Source organism: Echinops telfairi, unplaced genomic scaffold, assembly GCF_000313985.2.
Source record: "Echinops telfairi isolate 266 unplaced genomic scaffold, ASM31398v2 ScPeMD7_6;HRSCAF=24_0, whole genome shotgun sequence".
In the NCBI taxonomy this organism is placed as follows: Eukaryota; Metazoa; Chordata; class Mammalia; order Afrosoricida; family Tenrecidae; genus Echinops; species Echinops telfairi.
In genome coordinates, this window is record NW_022103902.1 from 16,812,486 (window position 1) to 16,839,276 (window position 26,791).

At 42.6% G+C, this 26,791-nt stretch overlaps 1 protein-coding gene across 2 annotated transcripts in view; it reads left to right on the plus strand.

Moving 5' to 3' along the window:
- GAP43 (growth associated protein 43) overlaps positions 1 to 26,791 on the plus strand; it is a 116,034-nt gene that overhangs the window by 53,531 nt on the left and 35,712 nt on the right. For both annotated transcript variants that reach the window (XM_045286205.1, XM_004706413.4), the window contains exon 2: positions 5,951 to 6,563. In XM_045286205.1, coding sequence (XP_045142140.1) covers positions 5,951 to 6,563 — 613 coding nt within the window. The remainder of the gene's footprint in view (positions 1 to 5,950; positions 6,564 to 26,791) is intronic.

Below are 26,791 nucleotides of genomic sequence, written 5' to 3' on the forward strand. Positions count from 1 at the left end.
CATTCTTCCTGGAATAGTCATGAAAGTAGTCATCCTCTGCGGAGCCCTGGTGGAGCCACGGTGAAGTGCTTGACCGCTCAGTGGAAGTTTCAACTCACCAGAAGCTCCGTTCGGCAACAGGCCCGTACAGGCTGGGACAAGCCGGTACAGATGAGATAGCCAAGCCTAGGAAACCCTAGTGGGCAGGGCTCCTCAGTTGCTTGGGGTCATTATGAATCTGAGTTCACTGGATGGCCAAGAACAAGAACGAGTCATCCTTTACCCATTCCTCTTCAGTGTGAAGGGTCATTATAAAGTATATATAAAGGCAAAAGGGGACTCAACAGTAATCTTACAAATGTTTGTAACCACATTATTAATGAAGAAAAAAAGCTATATATAGGAAAAAATAGTTTGATGACTCATAGTGGTGCTGCAGAGCAGGACAGAGGCTGTAGGACATGCCCATCATATCTCAGGCTAAACGAATTGAAGAAAAAAAGTAAAGCCTTGATTGTGTGATTTTGAAGGACCTCACAGACAAAATATTCAATGATCCAGAAAGCATCAGCAGAAGATGAAGGAACACAGAGTCACTCTATCGAGAAAAAAAAAAGTCAATGTTCAAACATTTTAAGAAGTAGCATATGATCTAGAACTGATGGTATTGAAGGAAGACGTTCTAGCTGCACTAAAGGCTTAAGGCAGTGGTTCTCAACCTCCCTAATGCTGTGACCCTTTAATACAGTTCTGCATGTTGTGGTGACCCCCAACCATAAGATTATTTTCATTGCTACTTCTTAACTGTCATGTTGCAACTGTTATGAATCAGGCAACCCCTGTGAAAGGGTCATTCGACCCCCAAAGGGCTCGTGACCCACAGGTTGAGAACCGCTGGCTTAAGGGAAAATAAGGCCCCATGAATTATAATTGATGATCAGTTGAAGTGTTTCAAAAAACCATGCATAGATGAAACCTCCCACCTGGCTGACTGACTGGAAGAGATGCTTATGTGTGCCCATTCCAATAAAAAGTGATCCACCTGAATACATAAATTGTTAAACTGTATCATACCACATGCAAGCAAAATTTTGCTGAAGATAGTCCAAAAACAGTTGCAGCAATATAGTGACTGGGAGCTAGCTGCCTGAAATTCAAGCTAGATTCAGTGGAAGATGTGGAATGTGGAAATTCATTACTGACATCAGATGGTTCTTGGCTGAAAGCAGAGAATTCCAGAAAGATGTTTACTTGTGTTTTATTGATTATGAAAAGGTACTGGACTGTGTGCATCATAACAGATCAAGGATTATATTGTGAAGAATGGGAGTTTCAGAACACTTAATTGTGCTCATGTGAAACTTGTGTATCGACCAAGAGGAGGCATTTCTTCGGGTAATTGTTCAAGAAGAACAAAGGATCATCTCATGTTGGTTTTTTTTTGTGTTGAGTTTCTATGGATTTGTTTCTCTTGTCTACCTGGACTAACACAGAATCCAAACTATATATATACAAATTATATAAATAAAAAGGACATATCCACAAACTACATGAGACAGTTTATAAGAACATATTCAAATACAACTATATATCAAACACACTGACTTGGAAGGTGGGTCCAAACCCCAAAACTTGTTGCTGTTGAGTTGATTTCAACTCATCGTGATCCTGTATGACAGAGTAGAACTGCTCCTGTGTGTTTCCAAGACTGTAAATCTTTATGGGAGTCGAAAACTGTAAACCCAAACCAATTGCCATCAAGCTGATTCTGATTGTTGGTGACCCAATAGGACAGAGTAGAACTGCTCTGTAGGGTTTATAAGACTGTAAATCTTTTTGGGAACAGATAAAATCTTATCTTTCTCCCATAGAGTTGCTGATGGGTTTGAACTGCCAGACATGCATTTAGCAGTGCAGTGCTTAGTTCACTCTGCCACCATGGATCCTTGAGGGTGGGTATACAAGGTAATTAATCAAGTGACCAGACCAATGTTGATGGGGTTTCATGTTTTAAAATCAGGAAAAGTGTGTGTGAGGTTCGTATCTTTTTCCCACAGTTCTTCAATCAGTTTGCTAGGTACACAATCCAACAACCTGGATTGTATGAAGAAGAATGTGGTGTTGGGGCTGGAGAAGGGCTCAGTAACACCTGTTACATGCAGACGAGACAAGCTGGCCTGCTTGCTGAAATGAGGATGACTTGAACCATTTGCTGATGAAGGTCAAGAACTCTAACCTTCAGTATGGATCACAACTCCATGTAAAGAAAACCCAAATCCTCATAACTGGACCAGTAGACAATGTCATATTAAGTGGAGAGAACATTGAAGTTGTCAGGAATTTTGTTTTACTTGGACCCATGATCAATGCTCATGGAAGTCAACCCCCAAAACCAAATTCAGTGCCATTGAGTCAGCTGCAACTCATAGTGACCCTCTAGGACAGAATGAGCAGTAGCCAAGAAATCAAATGATGTATTGCATTGGAAAAATCTGCTGCACAAAACCTTTAAAGGGTTAGAGAGTCAAGATAACAGTCTTGGGACTAAGTTAAGGTGACCAGATGTCTCGCTTTTTGGCGGTTTAAAAAAGTCCCGATTTTTGGAAAGAATGCACGACAAGCTAGGGAAGGGTCTATTTGGTCCATATGGACCACATTTTAAATCAAGAACCCCTCCCCCCTATCCCCGGTCAATGGTGTCCAGCTTTACCAATGTTAAAATCTGGTCACCTTAGACTAAGTGCAAGTGCTCCTGACCCAAGTCACTGTGTTTTTAGTGGCCTCATACACATATCAGATCTGGACGATGAACAAGCGAGACTGCAGAAGAATCGATACATTTGAATGATGGTGTTGGTGACGAATACTGAAAGTACCATGAACTGCCAGAAGAGGAAACAAATCTACTTTGCCAGAAATACAGCCAAACACGGCTTCGAAACCAGGAGGGTGAGACTTCGTCTCACATACTTCGGACGTGTTTTTAAGAGAGACTAGTGCCTCTGAAAAAGACTTCATGCTTGGTAAAGGGGGTGTCGTTGACAAAGAGGAAGACACTCAAGAAGATGGATTGATAAAGTGGCTACAACAAAGGATTTGAAAATAGTAAACATTTTGAGGCTGGTGGACTGGGTAGTGTTTTGTTCTGTTGTACATGGGGTTTCTAGGCGTTATAATGGACTCCAGGACACTTAAAACGCCAGCATGGCCCTGAAGTTTCTCCAGAATGAGCTGCTCTCCTATGGAATGTTGAGTACCATGTTGGGTGTGTTCACTTCGATGGATACCTGAGTCTGGCAGGATTCTCATCCTCATTCTCTCCTAACGTTGGTCTTTCTTGGTCCCCCTCATCATGCCCACACCACTTTCTCTCTTGCATCCCCTCTACCATTGAGTGTTCAGGTGAGGCTCGGCACCCCATCTTGCTTATACCCAAGTTTGGTCTTGGATTTTCTAAGTAGTAACTTTTGCATTGAAGCTCATCAGTTATGTCCTGATCAAAGTCACAAGTGCTCTGCTAAATTGAGTGAGAGGGGAGAGACTGAACTTGAACTAATCTCTTTCTTTACCCAAGTGAAACTTATTTCTTTTTATCACACAAAGCGTGTTGGCTGCTTTATGCCTTTTATGTTTTGTAATTCCTTTGCTTATTATACTTTTAAAAAATAGGGCTTTAAAATTGGACGTTTTTGAATCACCCGACGGTCTTCTCTATGTACCTGCTCACACTGAAATCATGAGTGTGTTCATTTTCATAATGAGTGATAGATACTAACCTAGCCTTTTACACCCTCTTCATTCAAGACTCCTTTGGCATCAAATGCCCAGGTGCCACCATCCAAGCCTATATGATGGGGCTTCATTCAGAAAACCCAGGATCGAGTAAAATAAATGAACAGCATATTGGCTCCACGCTCCATTCACAACTGTTAATTTAACAGGGTTATGCTTCCATCGCTGAGCAGAAAGTTCCTGGCAGGGACAGCTGCTCTGTTGCCCCAGATTGTGCTGTGTGTCTCCCTGTAGGAGACATCAGTAGCAGCAGGAGAGCGGCAGGTGGTAGTGCATCAGAGAACAGAGCAGTGTCACAGCACAGCACTGGGGGGAGGAGGAGGGAGCCAGGCCTCAGCAAAGGACTTATCCCTTGACGCAACCCTTCTTCATATGGATAATGCAGTTAAATGAGGATGATGAAACACTTGCCTTGAATCTTCCTCAGAAAATTGTTATTGCTGTATTTATGCTCATATGTAGTTTGCTTGCAAAAACATCTTCTTAGAGCCACTAGCATGTGGATAGATCTAAGCTGTGATGGCCCGTATGCTTGTCCGTGTAATGTCTTACAGGACCACATGATTAGCAGGATCTGGGACAGAGCTGATCTGACTGGAAGAAAGCAGATCACTGTGCTGACTTGCTGTGGCCTACCTCCTCAACTGGAGCAAATTCCAAGGCCAAGGCCAAGGTTGGGCCAAGCACCAGATTTGATACACGCTAAGCACTCTTTTATTAGTTGTGTCTAAACCACTTGTTCTCAAGCTTCCTAATGCTGCAACCCTTTAATATAGTTCCTCATGTTGTGGTGACCCCCAACTATAAAATCGTTTTCATTGCTACTTAATAACCGCAATTTTGCTACTGTTATGAATCGTAATGTAAATATCTGGTAGGCAGGATGCATTTTCATTGTTACAAGGTGAACATAAAGCATAGTGATTAATCACAAAACAATATGTAATTATTTATTGTGAAATATTGATTTCTAATGACAAATCAATGAAATTTTATCTTGAAGTATGGTGTAACATGGGTAACAGTCTTCATGCTGGGTACTTGTAGGTGGGCATATCTGCATGTGGATGGACCTGCCTGGAGACGGATACAGTAGTGTCTTGTTTCCTAAGACCATCGGAAATCTGTATTTCCCCAGTGCCCAGAATAGTGTTCAACTCATAGATGCTCGAAAGTTAAATGAAGGAAAGAATCGAGGTCAGCAACCATGCCGAGGTCCCCTGGTGACCCAGGCATCATATAGAATGCTGTGGGCTTTGCTGCCAATTTCTTTCCTTGACCAGATCATCTGTTCCTATCCTCTGATAAAACGTCCATGTGGACAAATGCCCTTGGCCGCACATGTCATGCTGTAGTGGAAAGGTAAACATTTGACACGCTAGTCTTTTGTCTATTGTAATTAATCTAAAATTAATGTTATGTCTAAGCTGGTTGGGAGAAGATAAAATACAGCTCCAGATTCACTGCTGTGGAGTTGATGCCTACCCATAGCGACTGGGGTTAGGAGTCCCAGATGGTGACTTGACCAGCGCACACCCCTCTTGCTAACTATGGGAACAGGTGTGGGTGCTGTTTCTTCCCTGTTCAAAACCAAATACTCAGGGCTGGCCACTTACCAATTATATTTTGAAGATCTGGCCTGCTTGTTATTGACATTGGACTACGCAAGAGAGGGTGTATCACTTGTGATCAATATTCTGACTTGTCCCCCTTCTGAATTGATCCCTCAACGCCCTCAAATTCATTTGCAGCTTGGACAATACCTGGGTGGATTCTACGGGTTTCCTGCTAGCGCTGGAGCTCTTAAGGGATTTTTCTATCAAGTTTATAAAATCATAAAAATTCACAGTGTTTTTCAGAAAGTCTGAAAAAGCAGTATCTTTTGGAAGTCTTCTACTATTAAAATTGAAAAACAAAAACAAATACAATTTCAATGGCCAAGTACCTGCCTTTTAAAATAGCTGATTTAAGTTTGGCAATGGAGAGCCATTGAACCTGGGAAGGGAAACATACAGAATAATGCCCATGATGCTGCAAGGCCACCAAAGAATGTGTTCTCCACCCAGTTCTCTCGCTTCCTTTCCCAGCTCCAAATACAGTGCTCAGCACGCAGTAAATCACTCAGTGAATGTTGAATCACCCCATTCTCTCCTTTCATTTCTCCCCTTTTCTCACAAAGGTTGAAAAAAATGATGAGGACCAAAAGATTGAGCAGGATGGCATCAAACCAGAAGATAAAGCTCATAAGGCTGCAACCAAAATCCAAGCCAGCTTCCGTGGACACATAACAAGGAAAAAGCTCAAAGGGGAGAAGAAGGGCGATGGCCAAACTGCTGAGGCTGACGTGAACGAGAAGAAGGAGGAGGTCCCTGTGGCTGATGGGGTGGAGAAGAAGGAGGGAGATGGTCCTACCACCGCTGATGGAGCCCCAACCACTGGCCCCAAGTCTGAGGAGACCGGGAAAGCCGGAGAAGCTCCTTCTGAGGAGAAGAAGGGGGAGGGCACCCCTGATGCTGCCACTGAGCAGGCAGCCCCTCAAGCTACTGCCCCCTCGGAGGAGAAGGCTGGCTCTGCGGAGACAGAAAGTGCCACTAAAGCTTCCACTGATAACTTGCCGTCCTCCAAGGCCGATGACCCCCCAGCTAAGGAGGAGCCTAAACAAGCCGATGTGCCTGCTGCCGTCACTGATGCTGCTGCTGCCACCACCCCTGCTGCCGAGGACGCTGCTGCTAAGGCAACAGCCCAGCCTCCGACGGAGACTGTGGAGAGCAGCCAAGCCGAAGAGAAGATAGGTGAGTGGGCATCAAGGGGCATCAACAGGGGTTTATTCCAATGACTGTGCTTTATGGGCTTTCAAGTGAAAGGGAAAAGTCTAGGAAGTGTTTTCAGGAAATGAGAGACTCATTGTGACCCTCCCACCCCTCACCCCCGTTACCCCTTGAGGTTAGACGAGAACTGTGCTCCCTGGGCTTTCAGAGGCTGATTGTTGGGCAAATGTCTTACTTGCCCCAAGAACGGTGCCATTCTTTCGAGGCACCATTGGGTGGACTTGAACTTCCAACCTTTCCCTTAGCAGGTTTCACAGTTAACTGCCTCTTCCACTCAGGCACTCAAAGCAGGGGAAGCTGTGCTTAATCCCCCAAAGAGACAGAGCTAAAGTTCATCCCCAAAGATCTCCAAGCCTAAGAGGGAACTCTAGGCAGGTCTGTGTAGCTATCTCCTAGCAGTGGAGAGATCAGGCCATTATGTTGATCATGAATTGAGAAATACAAGCAAACTAGATAACGCCGGCTTGTTTGATTTTTAAGTGGTGTGTGGACAGACCTGGCTTTATGCGTAATGACAGAGTCTATCCATGTCTCGTGGTGGTAATTAGTTAATGTGATTATTTGGCTACATGGAGTGCTTAGTATAAACAGAGCAAACTCTGGATTGATCTAGAGTATCTAGTTTGTGAATTGCCAACAGCAAAAACATAATCTCAGACCATCTTTCTCTAATTTACAATATGTTTCTGGGCATTCTCCCCACTACCAATTGGTGTGTGGTGTTTGTATGTATGTCAATGCTCAACTAATGTTACTTGTAACATTAATCTGAGTCAGACATAATTAAGAAAATAAGCCTTGTAATGCTGCCAAAAACAAAAGGAAAGCCCCCAGAGATAAAACATGTTGGAAAGTCAAGCATATTATTTTATTATTGAAGACACTACTTTCCAGCATATGCATGAACAGTTGAGGGCTGAGTGTGAAGACCAAAACCCCAAACAAGCAAACTAGCTTCTCTTCTAAGTGGAGCTATAACTTGAAACAAGGTTGTCACCATTATTCTCCCAAAGAACTTGTGCAAAATTGGAATAGAGCTTCCAGGAGAACAAGATAGATGTAACAGAGAGTCACCTTTGGAGATGAGCCCTATCCCCAGCTCAGTCCATGCACGGTGGTGAAGAAGACCCATCATCTTCAAGTGCCTTCTCTAGGCTAGCGTGACCTAGAACTTTAAACTAAGTTGCTTGTAGTGCCAATTTGAAGAGCTGGCTTTATTCCTGTCCAATCAAATGTGCCTTTGACCCACAATGAGGCAAAAGAGTCCAAATTTGGGCTGGGTCACATTTTAGCCTCAAGAGGAGATTCAATCAATGAGAGTTGTCCAGAAGTTTTGGCATGTGATAATCAGACTGAGAAAGTTAGACGTTATCAGGTCCATTTCTCTGACGTTATCCTTAAACTCTGCGAGTTAATTGTTATTATCGGCATGCTCTGTTGCTGTGCATTGCCCTTGAATTGATTCTGACTCATAGCGACCCCATGTGTTCAGAATAACACTGTTCCATAAGCTTTTCACGGCTGTGCCTTTTTTGGAAGCAGACTACAAAGTCTTCTCAGATGCCTCTGGGTGGGTTTGAACTGCTGACCTTTTAATTAGTTAGCCACACTTAACCATTGGTGTCTCCAGTGGATTGTTTGACATATTCTCACTCACATACGCCTTTGTACCAATCACTAATTTTAAATATTTATTCTAATGCTATACCTGGCCCCAGAGGCCAGATTTTGAGGTTAAGAAGATGGGACAGGGAATTTCGCACCAGACAAGGTAAGACTTGTGATAAAGAATAAGGTGCTGATTTTAATTTATTCAGCAAAGCAAACATTGTCTAATACTTTACTTAGGTCTAAGGTTAGAATATCAGGTACAACATCACTTTGCAAACGGGCTACTTCCTGTATTGTTTTCATAAATCTTCAGAATTACTCATGTTTTTAAATACAGAAAGTACTTGACATTGCCTGACAATATTTTTTAATGATTTTCTGAGGTTAGGTGGATAGGCAGGTAGGTTTGATATCTTTCTCTCTATTTGTCAGACATATGTTAATACTTTGGATTTATAGAATGAAAGAATGTCTGAATTGATGAAAACTTAAAATACAGTTTTTAAGAAGTAATCTATTATTTTTGAAGTTATGCCTATTCCAAAGAATGCAGTGGTTAACATTTTTCAGTTACACCAATTCTAAATGAATTAAGAAAATACTGAATGTAGCGAGTGACCCATGGATGCCAGGTGTTGAAAGTGTGAAGAAAGGCTAGATTTAATTGATAGATGGTACTTTGTTCACTCTCATATATTCCTTTTTGAACCTTGTTTACCCTGCTCATTTGTTTGATTAACTATGTGCCTGATCCGTGAAAGCAAATGGAGAGATCTTGCTCAGTCCTAAATATTACAAACTCCAATTGAACCATATGTTAATTAATCAGGTTTTACTATGTCAATGGAAGGCCATTGAAAGTCTGGGTAAAGTTCAACGTGAAGGCAACTTATTTTACATTGTTTCTTAGCCTTGGGTAGGTTTGTCTTCTTGGTGCCATGTTGAAATGCTCTGCCTGTAGTTTCCTTGGGGACGAGGTAAGCTGGGAGCTCTGCCTGCTGCTCTCTTTGACAAGGAGCCCTGAGAGTATAGTCCTTGTTACAGATTGGGCTGCTAACTGCAAGGTCAGCAGTTGGAATCCAGGAGGCAATCAGCTTTCTACTCCCCAAAGACTTCCGGGGACAGTTCTAACTGACCTATAGGGTCCCTTTGAATCAGAATGGACTCAGTGGCGGTGAGTTTGGTTTGGGTTTGGTGTGTTGGTTTCCCAGCTCTCTCTGACAAGTATAGAAACTCGAGGGGACCAGGAGATCTATCAATAGTCTATCAGACCCAAATTCCCAAGGACCCTGTTCCACATTCTCTTCTATCTCCCATTAGATTGCTTTCTTTTTCTTTCTTTTTTTTTAACTTTTAAATTTATTTTTATTTTTTTTAAATCATTTTATTGGGGGCTCTTACAGCTCTTATCACAATCCATACATACATTGTGTCAAGCACATTTGTACATAATTTTTAAAACATTTCATTTCTACTTGAGCCCTTGGTATAAAAGTTTACTTTTTTAAAAAGCCTTTTTTTAAAAAAAATCATTTTATTAGGGGCTCCTACAACTCTTATCAGAATCCATACATACATCAATTGTGTAAAGTGCATTTGTACGTTCATTGCCCTCATCATTCTCAAAACATTTCTAATGCAGGTTAAAAAGCTGGCATTTCTAATTGAGGTGTACTGTTTGGAAATGTGGGACTACCATAGGTCATTGTAGCATTCTCTGACTTCTAGAAATGGTACAGAGGGAATCTAAGAGGGTGAGTGGGGGTGAGAAGAAACACAGGGCAAAAAAGAGAATCCGAAGAAAAAAATAATTTCTGTTAATAGGAAATTCAGATCACAGCTTAGCACTGCTTTCACAGATACAAAACTATTCTGTGAATTATAAAATGTTATATTATGCTGTGCTTTCTATGCTTGGATTTGTTATAGGTGGGTGCCATTTGCCTTAGGAGCTTTGGCATCATTTTGTTATTTTTATTTCCTTGTTTTAGAAATTCTTCATCTCTTCCTCTCCTTGCTTCATCAATGTGTCCCTGCCTACCATCTCCTTGTATGACTTCAACTCAAGGTCTCATTGCATCTGTAATGATGGCTCCTTTATATACAGAGAAGTATTTAAGATACGCAGGGCACTGTCCACTTTCAGCCATTGGGAGCAAACTTTCAAGCTTCCTTTAGCGAGTATGTTCTTGGCTCTCCTCCTTAGCTGTGTCACTATGCTCCTCCCTTGACTCTAAGCAAAAGAAGCGCTTTTCTCCATTCCATGCCATTGACCCCCAGTCATGTCCACTGCCATTGAGTTGATTCCAATTCATAAGCACTCTGTGGAGGATTTCTTTTTTTTTTTTTCTAGTTCTTTTTTTTTAAATCATTTTATTAGGGGCTCATACAACTCTTATCACAATCCATACATACATCAATTGTGTAAAGCACATTTGTACATTCATTGCCCTCATCATTCTCAAAACATTTGCTCTCCACTTAAGCCCCTGGCATCAGGCCCTCATTTTTCTCCCTCCCTCCCCGCTCCCCTTCCCTTATGAACCCTTGATAATTTATAAATTATTATTTTGTCATATCTTGTCCTGTCCGACGTCTCCCTTCACCCACTTTTCTGTTGTCCGTCCCTCAGGGAGGAGGTCACATGTAGATCCTTGTAATCGATTCCCTCTTTCCAACCCACCCTCCTTCTACCCTCCCAGTATCGCCACTCACACCACTGGTCCTGAAGGGATCATCTGCCCTGGATTCCCTGTGTTTCCAGTTCCTATCTGTACCAGTGTACATCCTCTGGTCCCGCCAGACTTGCAAGGTAGAATTTGGATCATGTTAGTAATTGGGGTGGAAGCATTTAAGAACTAGAGGAAAGTTGTACTTTTCATCGTTGCTACATCACACCCTGACTGGCTCGTCTCCTCCCCGAGATCTCTCTGCAAGGGGATCTCCAGTGGCCTACAAATGGGCTTTCGGTCTCCACTCCCCACTTACCCCCTCATTCACTATGGTAAGAATTTTTGTTCTGATGATGCCTGATACCTGATCTCTTTGACACCTCATGATTGCACAGGCTGGTGTGCTTCTTCCATGGGGGCTTTGTTGCTTCTGAGCTAGATGTCCACTTGTTTACCTTCAAGCCTTTAAGACCCCAGATGCTATATCTTTTGATAGCCAGGTACCATCAACTTTCTTCACTACATTTGCTTATTCACCAGCTTTGTCTTCAGTGGTTGTGTCGGAAAGGTGAGCATCATATGTGGAGGATTTCCAAGATTGTAAATATTTATAGGAACATGCAACCTCATTTTTTTTTCCCATGGCAGTTGGCGGATTTGAACCACAATCCTGTGGTTAGCAGCCCAATTCCTAATCTACAGTGCTGCTAGCACTAATTACTCCCCAATATCCAAAGTCAAACCTACTGCCATGAGGTCAATTCCGACTCATGGTGACCCTCTGGAGGGTTCCTGAGCCTGTAAATCGGAATGAACTAGAGAAGAGAGCCTCATCTTTCTCCTGAAGAGGCAGCTCAATGCTTAGCTTACAGTGACATAATTCAGTATTTAGTATATGGCACAGGAGCCCTGGGGACATCGTAGTGATATGTTGGACAGCCATCAGCAAGGTCAGCAGTTTGAAACCACCAATCCCTCTACAGGGCAAAGACTGGGCTTTCTATTCCAGTAAATAGTTACCATCTCAGAAACTCACAGGGGCAGTTCAACACTGCCCTAGAGGGTCGCTATGAGTCAGTACTTTGACTCAATGGCAGCAAGAAGTATAAATCAGCAGTGAGTTAGTGATTCCATGATGTTACCAAAATAACACACCCTCAGGGGCCCATCAGTATCTGGCTACCCTCGGGGACTAATTGGAAAAGTAGGAGGAGTAACTCTTGAATCAGCCTAGACTTGCTATGTGTTGATCTAGGCTGCCTGCTTGATTCTGTCTCCATATGCTTATTCCGTTTTCAAGTTGAGATTATCTCTGAATGAAAGGGATGTCCATTTGCCTTCCTACAGAGCAAATAAATGTCTTCCTCTCTCTCACCCCTCCTTTTCCTTCCCCAACTAGTTGGCTTTCTGTTGTGCTAGGTGTTGTGGCCTTGAAGATGGAAGGTCAATTTGGGAGTGGAGATGGGATAGCGGTGTTGAAAGCAAACACAGATAATTTTAAATGCAGTTCAATTGTACAAATAGGCACAGAGTACATCTAGATACCAAGGCATTGTGAGACAAACTAAGGAAGAGAAAGTGCTTCCATAACTAAGATGCATTTAGATAAATGCTGTGAGAAGGTTATATGCAATGTGTGTCTCTGTAGTCAAATGATTAGCAAAGAGAAGAAGCATGCGAGAATTATTGTTCCTCTAATGATAGCTATGTGCAACAAAGTAACATATCCAGCCCATATGCTGGGTGGGGGAAAATTCTGTATATACTTATTCTCCAGAATCATATTTTGCTGAGGCCCACAGTATTCATAAGATTTTCAGTTCTCCAACGGGCAGATCCCCTTCCGTTGAGCTGTGTGCCAGATGTAAGAATTCCCTACTTTTGGCAGGGTGCCTCAAAAGTGGTTTTGATTTGAAATGCGGTTTCAACCACTTCCCAAATTTATACACAACTCATAAAGAGTGAAAGCTTGGGTTGTGAAAGTCCATAAACGCCATCAATAAAACACGGGCACACTGTCAGAGGCTCAGCGGCAGGCAGCTTAAATACTGTTGATTACTAAGCTTTTATGGAACAGTTTTATATTGGTAGAGGAATCATCTTTATTGGCTTTTCTTGACACCAACCAGCAGCGTTTGATAACAGTTTCTATTTTTGCAATCTGAGAATAGGAACAAAGTAAGTGGGCATTGTGTCCACAATCAGTGACAAAACAGCAGTCGATGTGACAGGTCTCTCAATCCTTACCTTAACTTCATCCCTGCAATTCCCTATGTCTCATTGAAGGTACTCTGCTTTATCCTGATTCCAGTGTGTGGTTTTGTATTTTTCTTGTGTCATCTTAGCCGCACTCAAACAATGTTTGATTTATTGTTTGGAAATAGCAATCAGAACTTGTCTAGGACATTCTCAGTCCTACATTCTCAATAGGATAACAAGGGGAAGGACACTGGACATGGGAGAGACCAGGGTTTTACTCTCAGTTTTTTCCAATGGGTAGGATTTGGGGGAGGTTATTACTTTTCACTTAGTTTATGTGGTATCGCCTATGGAATGGGGAGGGCCTTAGATGGTTGGTCTTTAAGGTCTTGTCAAGATTCATGCTATGAAGTTCCTATAATAGATAACACTTAAGGGCTTCTTAAGGGTCAGGCTCTGCGCTATGTGCCTGGTGGGGATTCTCCATTTAATCATCAAACCCACTTGATAGTGTAAGTGTTTTAATTTCCCCTTCCCTTTTTATAGATGAGGAACCTGGCATTTAACCATTGTCAATAGCTAGCAAGTGGCTGAACTAGGCATTGAACCCTGATCATGGGAATGCGGAGGTCACAGGTTGGACCTCCACTCCAAGTTCTATTCTGACAGAAACACAGAGAGATGTCTAAGAACCCCAGTCTTGTGCCCTCATCTAAGAATTCCATTCCCCCCATTTGTTTAATACAATACCCCAAACTCTTGAGTGGGAATTAGCAGCGATCAACTTTATAAGATGGGTATCCCATAAATCACCATAATTTCTGGATCAGAATTTCCTCGCAGTTTGATTACCCAGACTTTATGGGAATCTTCAACTAGTTCTGAGGGTTTGATTCTTATTTTCAAAATGATTCAAGTGCTGTTTTAGTAGACTGAAGATAGCTGTAAAATATTAGTTGAAATTGATGGTTCTTAACAAGAGTATTACTGAACCTAGCAAGTGTGCCAGGAGGAACTAAGAATTAGAAATTAAAAGTGTATCTCCATCAGTTGAAAGTAAGTTCCATAGTGGGATTCCTACCACATATCTGGCTTATCAGAATTACTTTCTTGGTTAAATCTCTTCCTCTTTTGGAAAATGATTTTCCAAAGGGCTTGCTTGGGACCTTTGTAGTTGGTGCTAATTCTGAATAATTTAATTGAAAGAACAGATTGGAGGACAATGCCTTTTCAATTAAAAAAGTGCGCATACAAAAGGACAGGTGAAGAGATCTGTGTTTTTAGAGTCAAGAAAATCATACTGATGGTTTTTTGTCCATTATTAGATTAAATAGCTGTTGTCACCTTATAAAGGAGCTCTGGTGGTACTACGGTATACGTGTTGGGCTGCTAACCACAAAGTTGGTGGTTCAAACCAACCATCTGCTCCCAGTGAGAAGGGGGAGACATCCACTTCTGTAAAGGTTTATATTCTCAGAAACCCTATAGAGGTTCTCTCTGGGTCAGAACCAACTCCATGCTCACCTGGTAAGCAGTCCTTGGATGACCCCAATTCTTTGCACTTGACTACTAACGAAAACACTGGTGGTTCTAACCTACTTCATGGCATTGCAGAAAAAAAAGATCTATTTGTCTGCTTCTGTAAAGATTTTAGCTCAGTGTGTTAGTCTGGGTACTTTAGAGAAACAAATCCACAGAAACTCATAAGAGAGAGTTTTATATAAAGGGCAAGTGCACATCAAGAAAACATCCCAACCTAGTGCTGCCCAAGCCCACAAGTCCAACATTAACCCATTTGTCTGACACCAATCCACAAAGTCCTCCTCCATCTGACAAAACACATGCAATGATGCCGACTGCAGGAGGAAAGCCAAATCAGTGAATGTGTAAGCATCTCAGTACTGGCAGGGGGTCTCCACACAGCTGCTCCAGCACCCAGGGCTGCATCGGGGTAGGTACATGTGGCTTCTCTTTGGGGATGCCTGGCAGGAAGTGAGCCTTGCCAGCTAAAGCAGGGAACTGGCTAAGGCAGCTGCACCCTGGTCCAACCATCAGAAAGCAAGAAACCCGAGAACTCCAAATGTGAGGCTCACTGAGCCATTTATCCCTCCGACCTTCAATTATGCCTACATGTGTTTATCGGTCAGGTTGGCACAATAAACTAACTACCTCACCAAGAAAATTCTATGGAGTTCAGTTCTATTCTGAAATACATAGGCTCACCAGGAATCCTAACTGGCTTACTGACAGCAGATTTATTGCCTTAAAAACAAAAAGCTAGTAAGTAGAAAGACATGTAAGCAAATATCCCAATTAAAAAACAAAACAAAACTATATTTGGAACTTCTTAAATGATATTTTCAGATATATGCATAGTCATCAAATATTTTCTTATTTCTCTCTGTACACACACACACACACACACACATTCTTCCAGAAGGATTTAGGAAAGAAGAAGGAAAAGGCAAGATTAGCAAAGGTTGCCCAGTTAGACAATTGACTGAAGCTGGAGAGAGACCAGAGAACTCAGCGTACTGGACTAGGAGGCAGTAAGTAATCACCATGCTGGTCTTGGCCTCACAATCATGGTGCCATTAAATACAAAATGAAAGCTTCCGATACACAGGCAGGAAAGGGACAGCAGAAGGAAGTCAGTGGCATTGATTGAAGCTCTGAGAGATGAAGATCTCTAAAGATTGTTTGGCTTCCAGGCTGTAGAAAGACGTGGGGATAGTATAAGAGGATATGCAAGTTTGGCCATCCCTCTTAGATATGTTTGGAATTTGGGGGTAAAGGAATGATCCCATCAGGTGCTGAACTGCAGACCAATTCAAGAATCAGTACAAACAAGAGCATTGGAACCACTGCCTTCTTAAAAGAGCTTTAGCCAATTGCTGATCTCACAGAAATAAAGTATAGTTCTTGAAGTAAATAAGTTCTTTCTGGGTTTATGTAAAAGAAGTGTCATAAATGGTTTTCATAATGATGATGGATAGTGTCTTGTTTTTGATATATCCATTATCTATGGATATATTGCAATCACTTTGTATTTTTGGTATGGTCTCAATCAAGAAGGCTGGCTGTTGCTCTGATCTTATCAAGCCTGTGTTTCCACTCTCTGGGATTTAGTTCACTTGCGTGTAAAGCAAGCATTTTGGAGACTACAAGTTCACAGTGGTAGACCAAGGGGGCGTCTTTGAAGAATATGACTTTTCACACAGCCATCTTCTTATAGTCGAAATGATTATGCAGTGGACTTAGGGCATGGGGATGATGGTAGAGAACTTTGGACACAGGGGCAAAGACTTCTAGCCAGGTCAGGTCTAAAAATTTGGTGGTGGTGGTGGGGGTTATACTATAAGCCCAGCAAACAGCAAGAACTCTTAATGGAGGTTTCTAAGCCCACTCTATACTTGAGCTTGAGAGAGAACAAAATGAAGATGATGTTTACGGATGTTGTTGCACTCCAGCTTCACAGCTCACCCACCTTTGTCTCGGCGATGTAAAACCACAGCTATGGCAGTCATAATTGGTTGTCGATAGTTTCACTTTCATTTTAGGTTTAATCAATTATTAAGTAATCTGTCTTTGTACCCATCTTGCTTTAAAGTAATTAAAACAGCTTCAATAGGACATAAAGCTTTGGGTCTTTGTAAAGAACAATGGACACATATAATGAAAAATTGTTATTGATAAGCTTTATTTTTAACTTTATTCAGTAGACTCATAACATCATAAGTATTAATATATGGAAAAGCCTGGTATACTTTTCTTCTGAACAGATTTCAGGGCAGCTTCCAAACTAACACAGACTAGGAAGAATGGCCTGATGATTAGCCAGTGAAAACACTATGGCTCATAACAGTCACATGCACACTGCAGTCATGGGATGGCACAACACCAGGGGCACCACCATGAACAGGGGAAGGAAACACTGCTCGGGCCTGTGCCAACCCCATGATTGCTTGCTACTCAAACTGATAAGATCTAGACAATGTGTTTAATGCCAACCTTTGCTATGAAACTCAGTTCACCATTTCCATGAAACTTTCCCAACAGGATTTCATAATGTCCTCCCGTTATTTCCTTGTATTGCTATTTATCACTCCGTAAACATAATCAAGTAAGTTAGTCAGCAGCATAATCCAACCAATGAATCTGAAGATCTTAGATTGGTTTTGTATAGAACAATGAAAACTATCTCATTTTTATTTTTGTTCGTTTTCACTTCTTAGTCTAACAACATGTTTATAATCAATACTAGTCTATAGATTATATCAGCAGTCCTTCATGTAGAATCTAATTGAATACATGATGATCTCATCCATTGGACAACGTATAGCTCTCTTACTGATCCACCAATATGGATATACAATGTTTGTCCAGCATTTTTTTTATATAACATGACATAAACGATAAACTGATTTCCATAGTCATGCACAATTGAATTACATTCTTTCTCTGATGGGGGAGTCACTGCATTTTCATTTCCCAGTTTGCTGGGTATGTAAACCCAGGGGTGAATTTACCATGAAGTTAATGAAGCTGCTTCTTCAGCCTTATAACTTGCCTGAAATAGGTCCCTTTCATTGCATGAGTAAGGAAACCTAGTGTTGGGTTCCTATGAGCATATATCTTTAATACATTTTGCAAGAATAAAAAATTTTTAATATCTTAAATAGGCTAGAATTTCTACATAGCCGTGGTCAGGCCTGGCCATGATCAATGTTCACAGGTTTAAAAAAAAAAAAAAGAATAAGGAAATCAAGTCACAAGCAGAATTTAGAGCCTCAGAATGAATGACCATCCGTCCCTCAATTCTCTGCTTGGCTTTCAATCCATAAACATAACTATGTGACTATTAAATCAAATAAAGACACGTTTTGCTATTTGAAAACTGGCAGCTATCTTATTCATTAGTGAAAATGGATAATAACAATTTGTATTTCCATTGATTTTATGTGATTCATTTTGTAAAGTGTATTACTTGTAATGCAGGCTATTACAATTTTAACAGCAGTTTTCTTTCAAATCAATATAGAACCTCTTTGAGGAGGGGCCAGGGTATTACACTTACTTTGGGGACGGTTACAAAGCTCTGAGGATGACCTGTAAGAAACATTTGTACGGTCTTGCATCATCGAAGGGAGGAACGAAAGGAAGTAAACACTCAAATATGTATGTCCAGGTTGAAGAACTAAACAGCTTACCCCAATCAACAAACCCTTGTCTGCGCGCGTAATCAGGACCCGCCTTGCACAGGAGTAATGATGATAGCGTTGATCCGTTCATTTGTTGCACAAAGGACACGTTCACAGGTGGAAGGAGTAGAAGGATCTGAAAGGCACAAATCATGAAGGACAATGCGAGCTTTTAAGTGTATGGCCAAAGTAATGATGTAGGGATACTAGAGTCTTTGCGAGGGTGGGGAGAGCTGTTTTCTTTGAAAGCAATTGCTTGTGAGCCATTTGTCATCACAAACAGTTTCTGGGACTAGACCAATTCTTTTCAGAGGCTTGCTTTTAAACAGATGGACCTTAAAAATCTGACACGATCACAAGAGAACAGTCTTACTATGTTTTATTCTTAATGTAAAACGTGCTTAGATTATTGTATTCATTGGGGTTGCCAAACCTCATCACATATGTTGATCATTTTCATAGGTAACAATTCATAATTTAGATTTTACTTTCCTCGGATACATTTTTACTTCCCCATGTGTAAAGCGCTAATTGTTTTTCTTGAAGCAGCAAATACTTTCTAAGAACAAAGATTTACAGTTTTGACCTTCATTTCTTGAGGAAATGATGAAGATAAATTGAAATTTATAGTATTTGGTACATATTACAAATTAGTCTTATGGTGGTTCAAAAGCCAAGAATCAGCACAAAATATAAACCTTAGGGCTCATAAAATGTGTTTACTAAGGTCCATTGTAATTTAAATTAAATGGACACTATTAAATACTCACCATGTGCACAATTCCTGGTACAGAAAAACCTCTTTCATGAGTGCAGTTTGAGCAAGTGATACACAGACATGTAAATTACCAGGGGAAATTAAGTTCTGACAAATTTGAGATATTGACTAGCTTCATACATCTGAAGTGCGTTACCTACTGGCAATTGGAAAACTTTTCCTTCGACTGATTGTCCCAATTGTTGTCTGCAAATGCTGTCCGCATAGCAGGACAAACTAGTTAATATAATATAAAAGATAAATAATTATAGGAAAGTGTTCGCAGGGCATTTAAATGAAAATATTCTCTTTTTCTTTCTCTTTGAAACGTATCCGAAGAAGAAGAAATGGCAAAATGTATGCAGTAACCATCCTTGGGTGGTAGGTTTTTAAGAGATTCTAATTTTCTTCCTTTGACTAATATATAATTTGGGGAAAATGGCCTTTTAAATAAAATACTTTAAAATGTCCCTTACAGGGGTATATAATTTACAGTTGTATCGACACGGGGTCTAACAGGGGATGCTAGGATTGAAGCTGAGTTTCTATTTCACAAATTTAACAGTTTCCCTTCTTGTGCTCCACTTCCCCCCCCCCCCCCAGTCTAATCTATTAATGAAGTATAAAACTCACCACCATCGAGACAATGCGGACTCATAGTGTCCCCTTGTGGGTTTCTGAGACTGTCACTGGTTACGGGAGTAGAAAACCCGGTCTTTCTGCCTAGGGGCTGCTAGTGGTTTCCAACTGGCCACCAGGGCGATCCACTCTGCCACCCAGGCTCTTATATATATGATTGGATCTTGGTGTCACCTCATCCATGAAGTAACCTTATGCTATGGATTGAATGATGTCCCCCCAAATAGGTGTTGTAAAACCTCACTTCGATTACATCATTATAAACCCATTTAGGAAAGGGTTGCCTTAGTTTTATTGAGACAGGATTCCCTGAGAGAATCTTTTCAGAGATTAAAAGTAAACTAGCTAGCAAAGATGGGGAAGAGAGAGCAAAATGTCAAGCCACTTAAAGATTGTCCTGGGGCATATCTTGCAGAGGGGTAGTGGGGAGATGAGTCACTCAGGGTTCAGTGTAGCAATAATGAAACCCACAACCTTCCTCTAGTTCTTAAACGCTTCCTCCCCCCAACTACCATGACCCCAATTCTGCCTTGCAGACCTGGTTAGACCAGATGATGATGCACAGCGGTACAGATGGGAATTGGAAACGCAAGGAATCTAGGACAGATGAACCCCTCAGGACCAGGGGTGACAGTGGCGATACCAGGAGGGAAGGGGGGTGTAGAAAGGGGGAATTGATCACAGGGAGCTACATATAACCTCTTCTCTGGGGGACGGGCAGCAGAGGGGTGGGTGAAGGGAGACGCCGGGCAGTGTAATATAAGATATAATAATAATTTATAAATTATCAAGGGTGCATGGGGGGGCGGGGAGGAAGGGAGGGGAAGGGGAGAAAAAGAAAAAGAAAAAAAATAGAAAGAAAGAAAAAAAGATTGTCTCGGGGCAGAAGCTCCAAGAGACAAGATTTTTCTCCTTCAGCTGCAGCCTGGATTCAAACATCTAGCCGCCTGAACTGTGAGAAGGAGGTCTGACCCCTGGTTGCATCAGACTTGATAAAAGAGAGAGAGTCTGTGAGTGGTGCCGGGGCAGGTGTGTGTGTGTGTGTGTGTGTGTGTGTGTGTGTGTGTGTGTGTGTGTGTGTAAAGAGGACCCTCCAGGAGATAAACTGACACACTACCTGCAACAATATGCCTGACATAGCCCTGACTGTGAGGGTGATATAAGACTGGGGGGTTGGGGAGGGTGTTGTTCTGTTATCCATAGGGTTGCTGTGAGTCAGAACCAACTTAAAAGCACCAACAAAAATAACAAGGTTCGAGAAAATAAATTTCTGTTTGTTAAAGCCAGCTACTTAGGGTATGTATGGTAGAGTGGCACTGTAACTATGACACCAGATATTAAAGTAGATGGTAAAGAGGAAGATGGATAATAAGAATTACCATGAGAAGAAGTAGATAGACACTTGTGCCTCATCACTCTGGGTGTCTTAAATTTCCATCAGTCTAAGTTTGCTCATGGGCATCGGTGCTTAAGAAACAAACACTGCTAATGAAGGGGAACAAAATAGGCAGCCTCACTCTCCCCACTCTCAAAACTTACCATATGGTTGAGGCAGTCAAAGCAGCCTTGCCCTCATACAATGATAAGCTTGTAGACCAATGAAATAGAATTGAGAGCCCTGGTGTAAATCTTTATGGAGAGCTGATCGTTGGCAAAGGGCTGAAACCCATTAACTAGAGAAGAGAGAGTCTCTTTAACAAACGGTGTTGACAAAATTGGATATCCATTGTTGGAGAAATCAAATAAGAACCATGTATCTCACTATATGCAAAACTAACTCGAGATGGATCAATAACCTAAATGTAAAACCTACAACTCTAAAGGTCATCAAAGAAAAAATAGGGACAAACTTAGTGTGTTGAGGCAAACTCACTTGCTATGGCTCTTCTATCCATCATTTTTGTAACGCCCACTCAGTGGCTGGGTGGGAGCCTGAAAATAAGGTGTAGAAGACTCTCGCTCGGAGATTGGTCAGCTATACGTTTGTGCTGTGCACAAAATGAGCCACCTCAGAAGCAAGAGCCACCCAGCAGAGCAGAAGCAAGATCCCCAACGAGAGTGGTGGAGGCAGGAGATGCAGCAGAGAGACCATGAGACAGGGCAGAGAACAATACCAAGGCCACGACACAGAGCAGAAGAGCCGCATCAAGACCATGAGACAAAGTGGGGGGCTTCCTGGCCCCATGTAACAAGGCAGAGGCCAAGGGCCTGCATGGCTGAGAGGCCGAGGGCTCGAGAGAGACACTCCTGCCGGCATGACTGAGACAAGTAATGAGGAGAAACAGACTGAGGTGTTTTTTGTTTTTATCTTGCTCTGTTAGCTTCCCTAATAAACCAAAGCAAAACTCACTGCCATCAAGTTGATGCCGACTGCTAGTGGCCCTTTAAGATGGGTAGAATTGTGAGTTTCTGAGACTTAGTTAATAACTGTTTATGGGCGTAGAAACCTCCGTCTTTCTCCCTCAGAGCGGTTGGTGGTTTCAAACTGCTGACCTTGCAGTCAGCAGCTCAGTGTGGTAAACCCTACACCAGCAGGGCTCCTGTGACTTCCCCAACAAACTCTCGCCATTGTGAGCATTGCCTGTGAATTCTGTATGGCCATTGTAACGGATGATTGAGCTGAGCAGAGGTCAAGTGTCCTGGGAGGAGTGATTGATGTCCGAAGGGCGTAAAGACAGTTGGAGGGGGGAAGCCTGTCTGAACTCTCCCTCCTAGGACTCATCCTTGCGCAGATGTGAGGGTGGATTCTCTTCTCACAGAGAAGAGGTCCTATGTAGCCTCCTGTCATTGCATCACTTAGAGACTCTTTTTTTTTTTAAACTTAGGAACTCTTATACGTGACATACACACATGATCAAATGTAATGAAGAGTGCACACGCACACAAGGAAGATGAACTAAATGACTGGGACCTCCTACACATGAAACATTTACGTGCATGAAAAGACTTCACCAAAAGAGAACTTACAGACTTGTGTCAGTCTGGGTACTTTAGAGAAACAAATCCACAGAAGCTCATGTATAGGAGAGAGTTTTATATAATGATTAAGTGCACATCAAGAAAACATCCCAACCCAGGGCTGCCCAAGCTCACAAGTCCAACAGTAATCGTATGTCCAACACCAATCCACAAAGTCCTCCTCTATCTCACAAAACACACACTATGACACCGACTGCAGGAGGAAAGCCAGGTCAGTGAATGTGTGAGCATCTCAGCGCTGGCAGGGGTCTCCACACGGCTGCTCCAGCACCCAGGGCTGCTTCGGGGTAGGTCCATGCAGCTTCTCTTTGGGGATGTCTTGCAGGAAGTGAGCCTTGCCAGCTGAAGCAGGGAACTAGCTAAGGCAGTTGCACCCTGGTCCGACCATTAGAAAGCAAGAGATCCGAGAACTAGAAAGGTGAGGCTCCCTGAGCCATTTATCCCTTTGCCCTTCAATTATGCCCACATGTGTTAATCGGCCAGGTTGGCACAATAAACTAACTACCTCAAGGCTGGTGGTTTTTTCCCCCTTTTGTCAGTGACCTATCAAACAGGGGACTAATCTAAAAATTTACAGAAAACTGCCATACTTCAAAAACCACCTACATATCTAACACACAAGTAATCCAGTTAAAAAATGGGCAGACAACATAACCACACACCTCACTAAAGACACCCAGGCAGCGACAAACAGGGCTTTAGAGAAGTGGAACACTTAGATGTCGTCTGACCAGAGCATTCATCGGAAAGGTTCACAGAATAGAAAACCACGAATGTGAGCAAGGTGTGGAGAGACTGAGAGCCTTATCCACAGCTGATGGGCATTGTGGAAGACAGCCTGGTGTTTCTTAAACATTGGAAATAGAATGACCATATGATCTAGCAATCCCACTTCTAAGTATAGATCCTAGAGGGATAAGAGCCATGCCATGAGCAGGGATGTGTGCATCACGGCCCTATTCACAAAAGTAGAAAGATGTCGACAAGTTAAAGGCCCACCAATAAAATACTAGGCAGCATTACAGAATAACGACGATGTGTGAAACACCTCATAACGTGGATGAACATAAAGGACATTATGAAATTAGTGAATCACAAAGAACAAATAGTATATGAAACTGCTACTGTAAAACAAAAACATTCCTTACAATCACAAAAACAACACCAAAAACCCCCACTGCCTTAGGGTTAATTCCACCTCATAAAGCTCCTATAGGACTGGGTAGAGTTTCCAAGGCTGTAAACCTTTACAGAAGCAGATTGCAAGGCCAGAAACCATCATTCTGTGAAAGGTCCCAGTGATGGTCAGGGAAGGGAGGCACATCACTAACTGGCAGACTCAGATTCACTGGGACGAAGCACAAGGCAACGTACAATAAAGGGAGGTCAGCACAGAACCATCAAGGCAAAGGAAGACTCTGGTAGAGCGGAAGAGCCCAAGGCAACGAAGGTCAATACTCTCACAGACACAGTCTTGTCCTCAGCGTGATGATGAAGATCTACGAGTAGAGACATGCGTAGACACTCAAGCTCAACAGGGGAGGGCACCCCAAACTTCTTGAGGTGCTCGGGACCGGAGTCTCGGGACACCAAGGTCAGTGGACTGCACATGGCCTACAAAGACAAGAATTTTCCTATGTGCCATCCTACTTCAGATGGAGCAAGTAGGGTCTTCAAAGCTCACGAGGGCCATCTACTGAGCAGCTCTTGGTTTCTTGGAAGCAAAGAGAGGGTAAACAACAAACAAACAGAAATGGAAGAACTGATGAAGCACATCAGTCTCCACAACCCTAAGACCCAGGCCCCTGCTGACCTCTCTACAAGGGATCACCATAGGAGAGCCTGGCTAGACTGGGGGAAATATGGAACCAAACTGAAAAGAGAGCAGGTTTGGTGGTCAGATGGAGACTATTGGGACCCTGTGCTCTGGGCCTTAGATATATTTCCGGCCTAGAGCTGAATCTAACCACTTGGATCAACTTTTTAGGTAAATGATAGACAGGCCTGTACCAGAGAGGCATGTACTCATTAGGACAACCAATTATATGAAATCCGAAGGGCAGCGCTTGCTCACAGGGCAGGAGGGGAGAGGAAAGAAGAGTGAAAGGGAGATTCAACACAGGGAAGAATTCATAAGGTGTTATTACATTGTGGGGACTGCAATAATTGTCTTCAGATAAACTAGGAGCCCTAGTGGTGTAATGGGTTACGAGTTGAGCTATTACGCCCAAGGTCAGCAGTAGAAAGATGGGACTTTCTACTCCCACAAAGCTTTATAGTCCTGGGGCAGTTTAACTCTTGTGTAATAGAGTCTGTGAGCCAGAACGGACTTGATGGCAGTGTTTTTAGAGGAGCCCTGATGGCGTAGTAGTTATATGTTGGGCTGTGATCCTTGAGGTCTGCAGTTCGAATCCACCAGCCTGCTCTGGGCAGGGCTTTTTACTCCCATACAATTCCAGTCTCAGAAACTCAAGGGGCAGTTCCACCCTCTACCAAAGAATCAGACATCAAGTTAATGACAGTGAGTTTGGCTTTTCATGGTGGTGTAGTAAAGTCACTGACATCGAATTGACGTGGACTCATAGCGACCCTATTGACAGGTAGACCTGTCCTGGTGCGTTTCGAAGACTGTAACTCTTTACAGTAGTAGAAAGCCTTGTCTTTCTTGGCTGATGGGTTTGAAATGCTGACTTACTGGTTAGGAGCCCATTGTGTGACCACTAAGCCATCAGGGCTCCTTGTAGTGAGTTTGTTTGTTTGTTTGTTTCTTTGAGACAGTGTAGTGGATTATACGTTGGGTTGTGAACTCTAAGGTCAGCAGTTCAAAACTACCAACTGTGGTCCAATGGTAAAAATGAAGCTTCCTGCTCCTGTGAAGAATTTCCGTCTCAGAAACAAAGGGAGCTGTTACATTCAGCCCTGCAGGGTCACGGTGAATCGGAATTGACTCGATGGCAGTGAGTGAGTGGGTGAGTGAGTGAGTGAGTGAGTGAGTGAGTGAGTGAGTGAGTGGATGTGTGAATGAGTGAGTGACTGAGTGATGAGTGAGTGGGTGAGTGAATGAGTGAGTGAGTGAATGAGTGAGTGACTGAGTGATGAGTGAGTGACTGAGTGAGTGAATGAATGAGTGAGAGAGAGTGAGTGACTGAGTGAGTGAATGAATGAGTGAGTGACTGACTGAGTGAATGAATGAGAGAGAGTGCGTGACTGAGTGAGTGAGTGAATGAGTGAGTGGGTGAGTGACTGAGTGAATGACTGAGTGAGTGAGTGAATGAGTGAATGACTGAGTGAGTGAGTGAATGAGTGAGTGAGTGAATGAGTGAGTGGGTGAGTGAGTGAGTGAGTGAGTGAATGAGTGAGTGAGTGAGTGAATGAGTGAGTGACTGAGTGAATGAATGAGAGTGAGTGACTGAGCACGTGAATGAGTAACTGAGTGACTGAGGGATGGCCTAGTCATGGGTTACACATTGGACTGCTAACCCATCAGTCACTCTGAGGGAGAAAGGTGAGGCTTTCTTGGCTTGGAACCGCCTCAATGGTAGCAGGTATACCTAAGATGCTTTTTGAAAATCTGTTTCTTTCAATGCTTATTTTCCCTCCTGCCTAGAGCCTAAGATTTCATTTCTTGAGCTGATATGTGAGTTGTTAGTTCAAAAAGGCTTTTACTCTCACCGTGGAGTGTTCATTCATCTATGTAAGAACACCTACAACATCTCAGCGCTGAGCAATGATGGCTGCCCCGTGGGCACCACCCTCACAGAGCTTCCTGGGAAACAAATGTGGGATGCAGATTTGAGGGGGAGAAGGAGAAAGACCGACACACCCATCAGTGACCAACGAGAAGTCCGTACAATAACGAGTGACATGACCACGGTTTGCATAGGTAAACGGAGTGAACAGATCTTCAGGGTGGAGTTGGTATAAACAAAGACCTCTGTCTTCTTCCACTCAGATGAAAAGGGACTGGTGCAAGGGATGCTTTCAGTCTGTGGGTAAGGAGGACGATGCTTCTGGTGACTTCAAGGATTTCAAAGAGCATCAGTAACACTCAGTGGACACGGTGTGAGAGTGAGTGAGTGAGTGAGTGAGTGAGTGAGTGAGTGAGTGAGTGAGTGAGTGAGGAGTGAGTGAGTG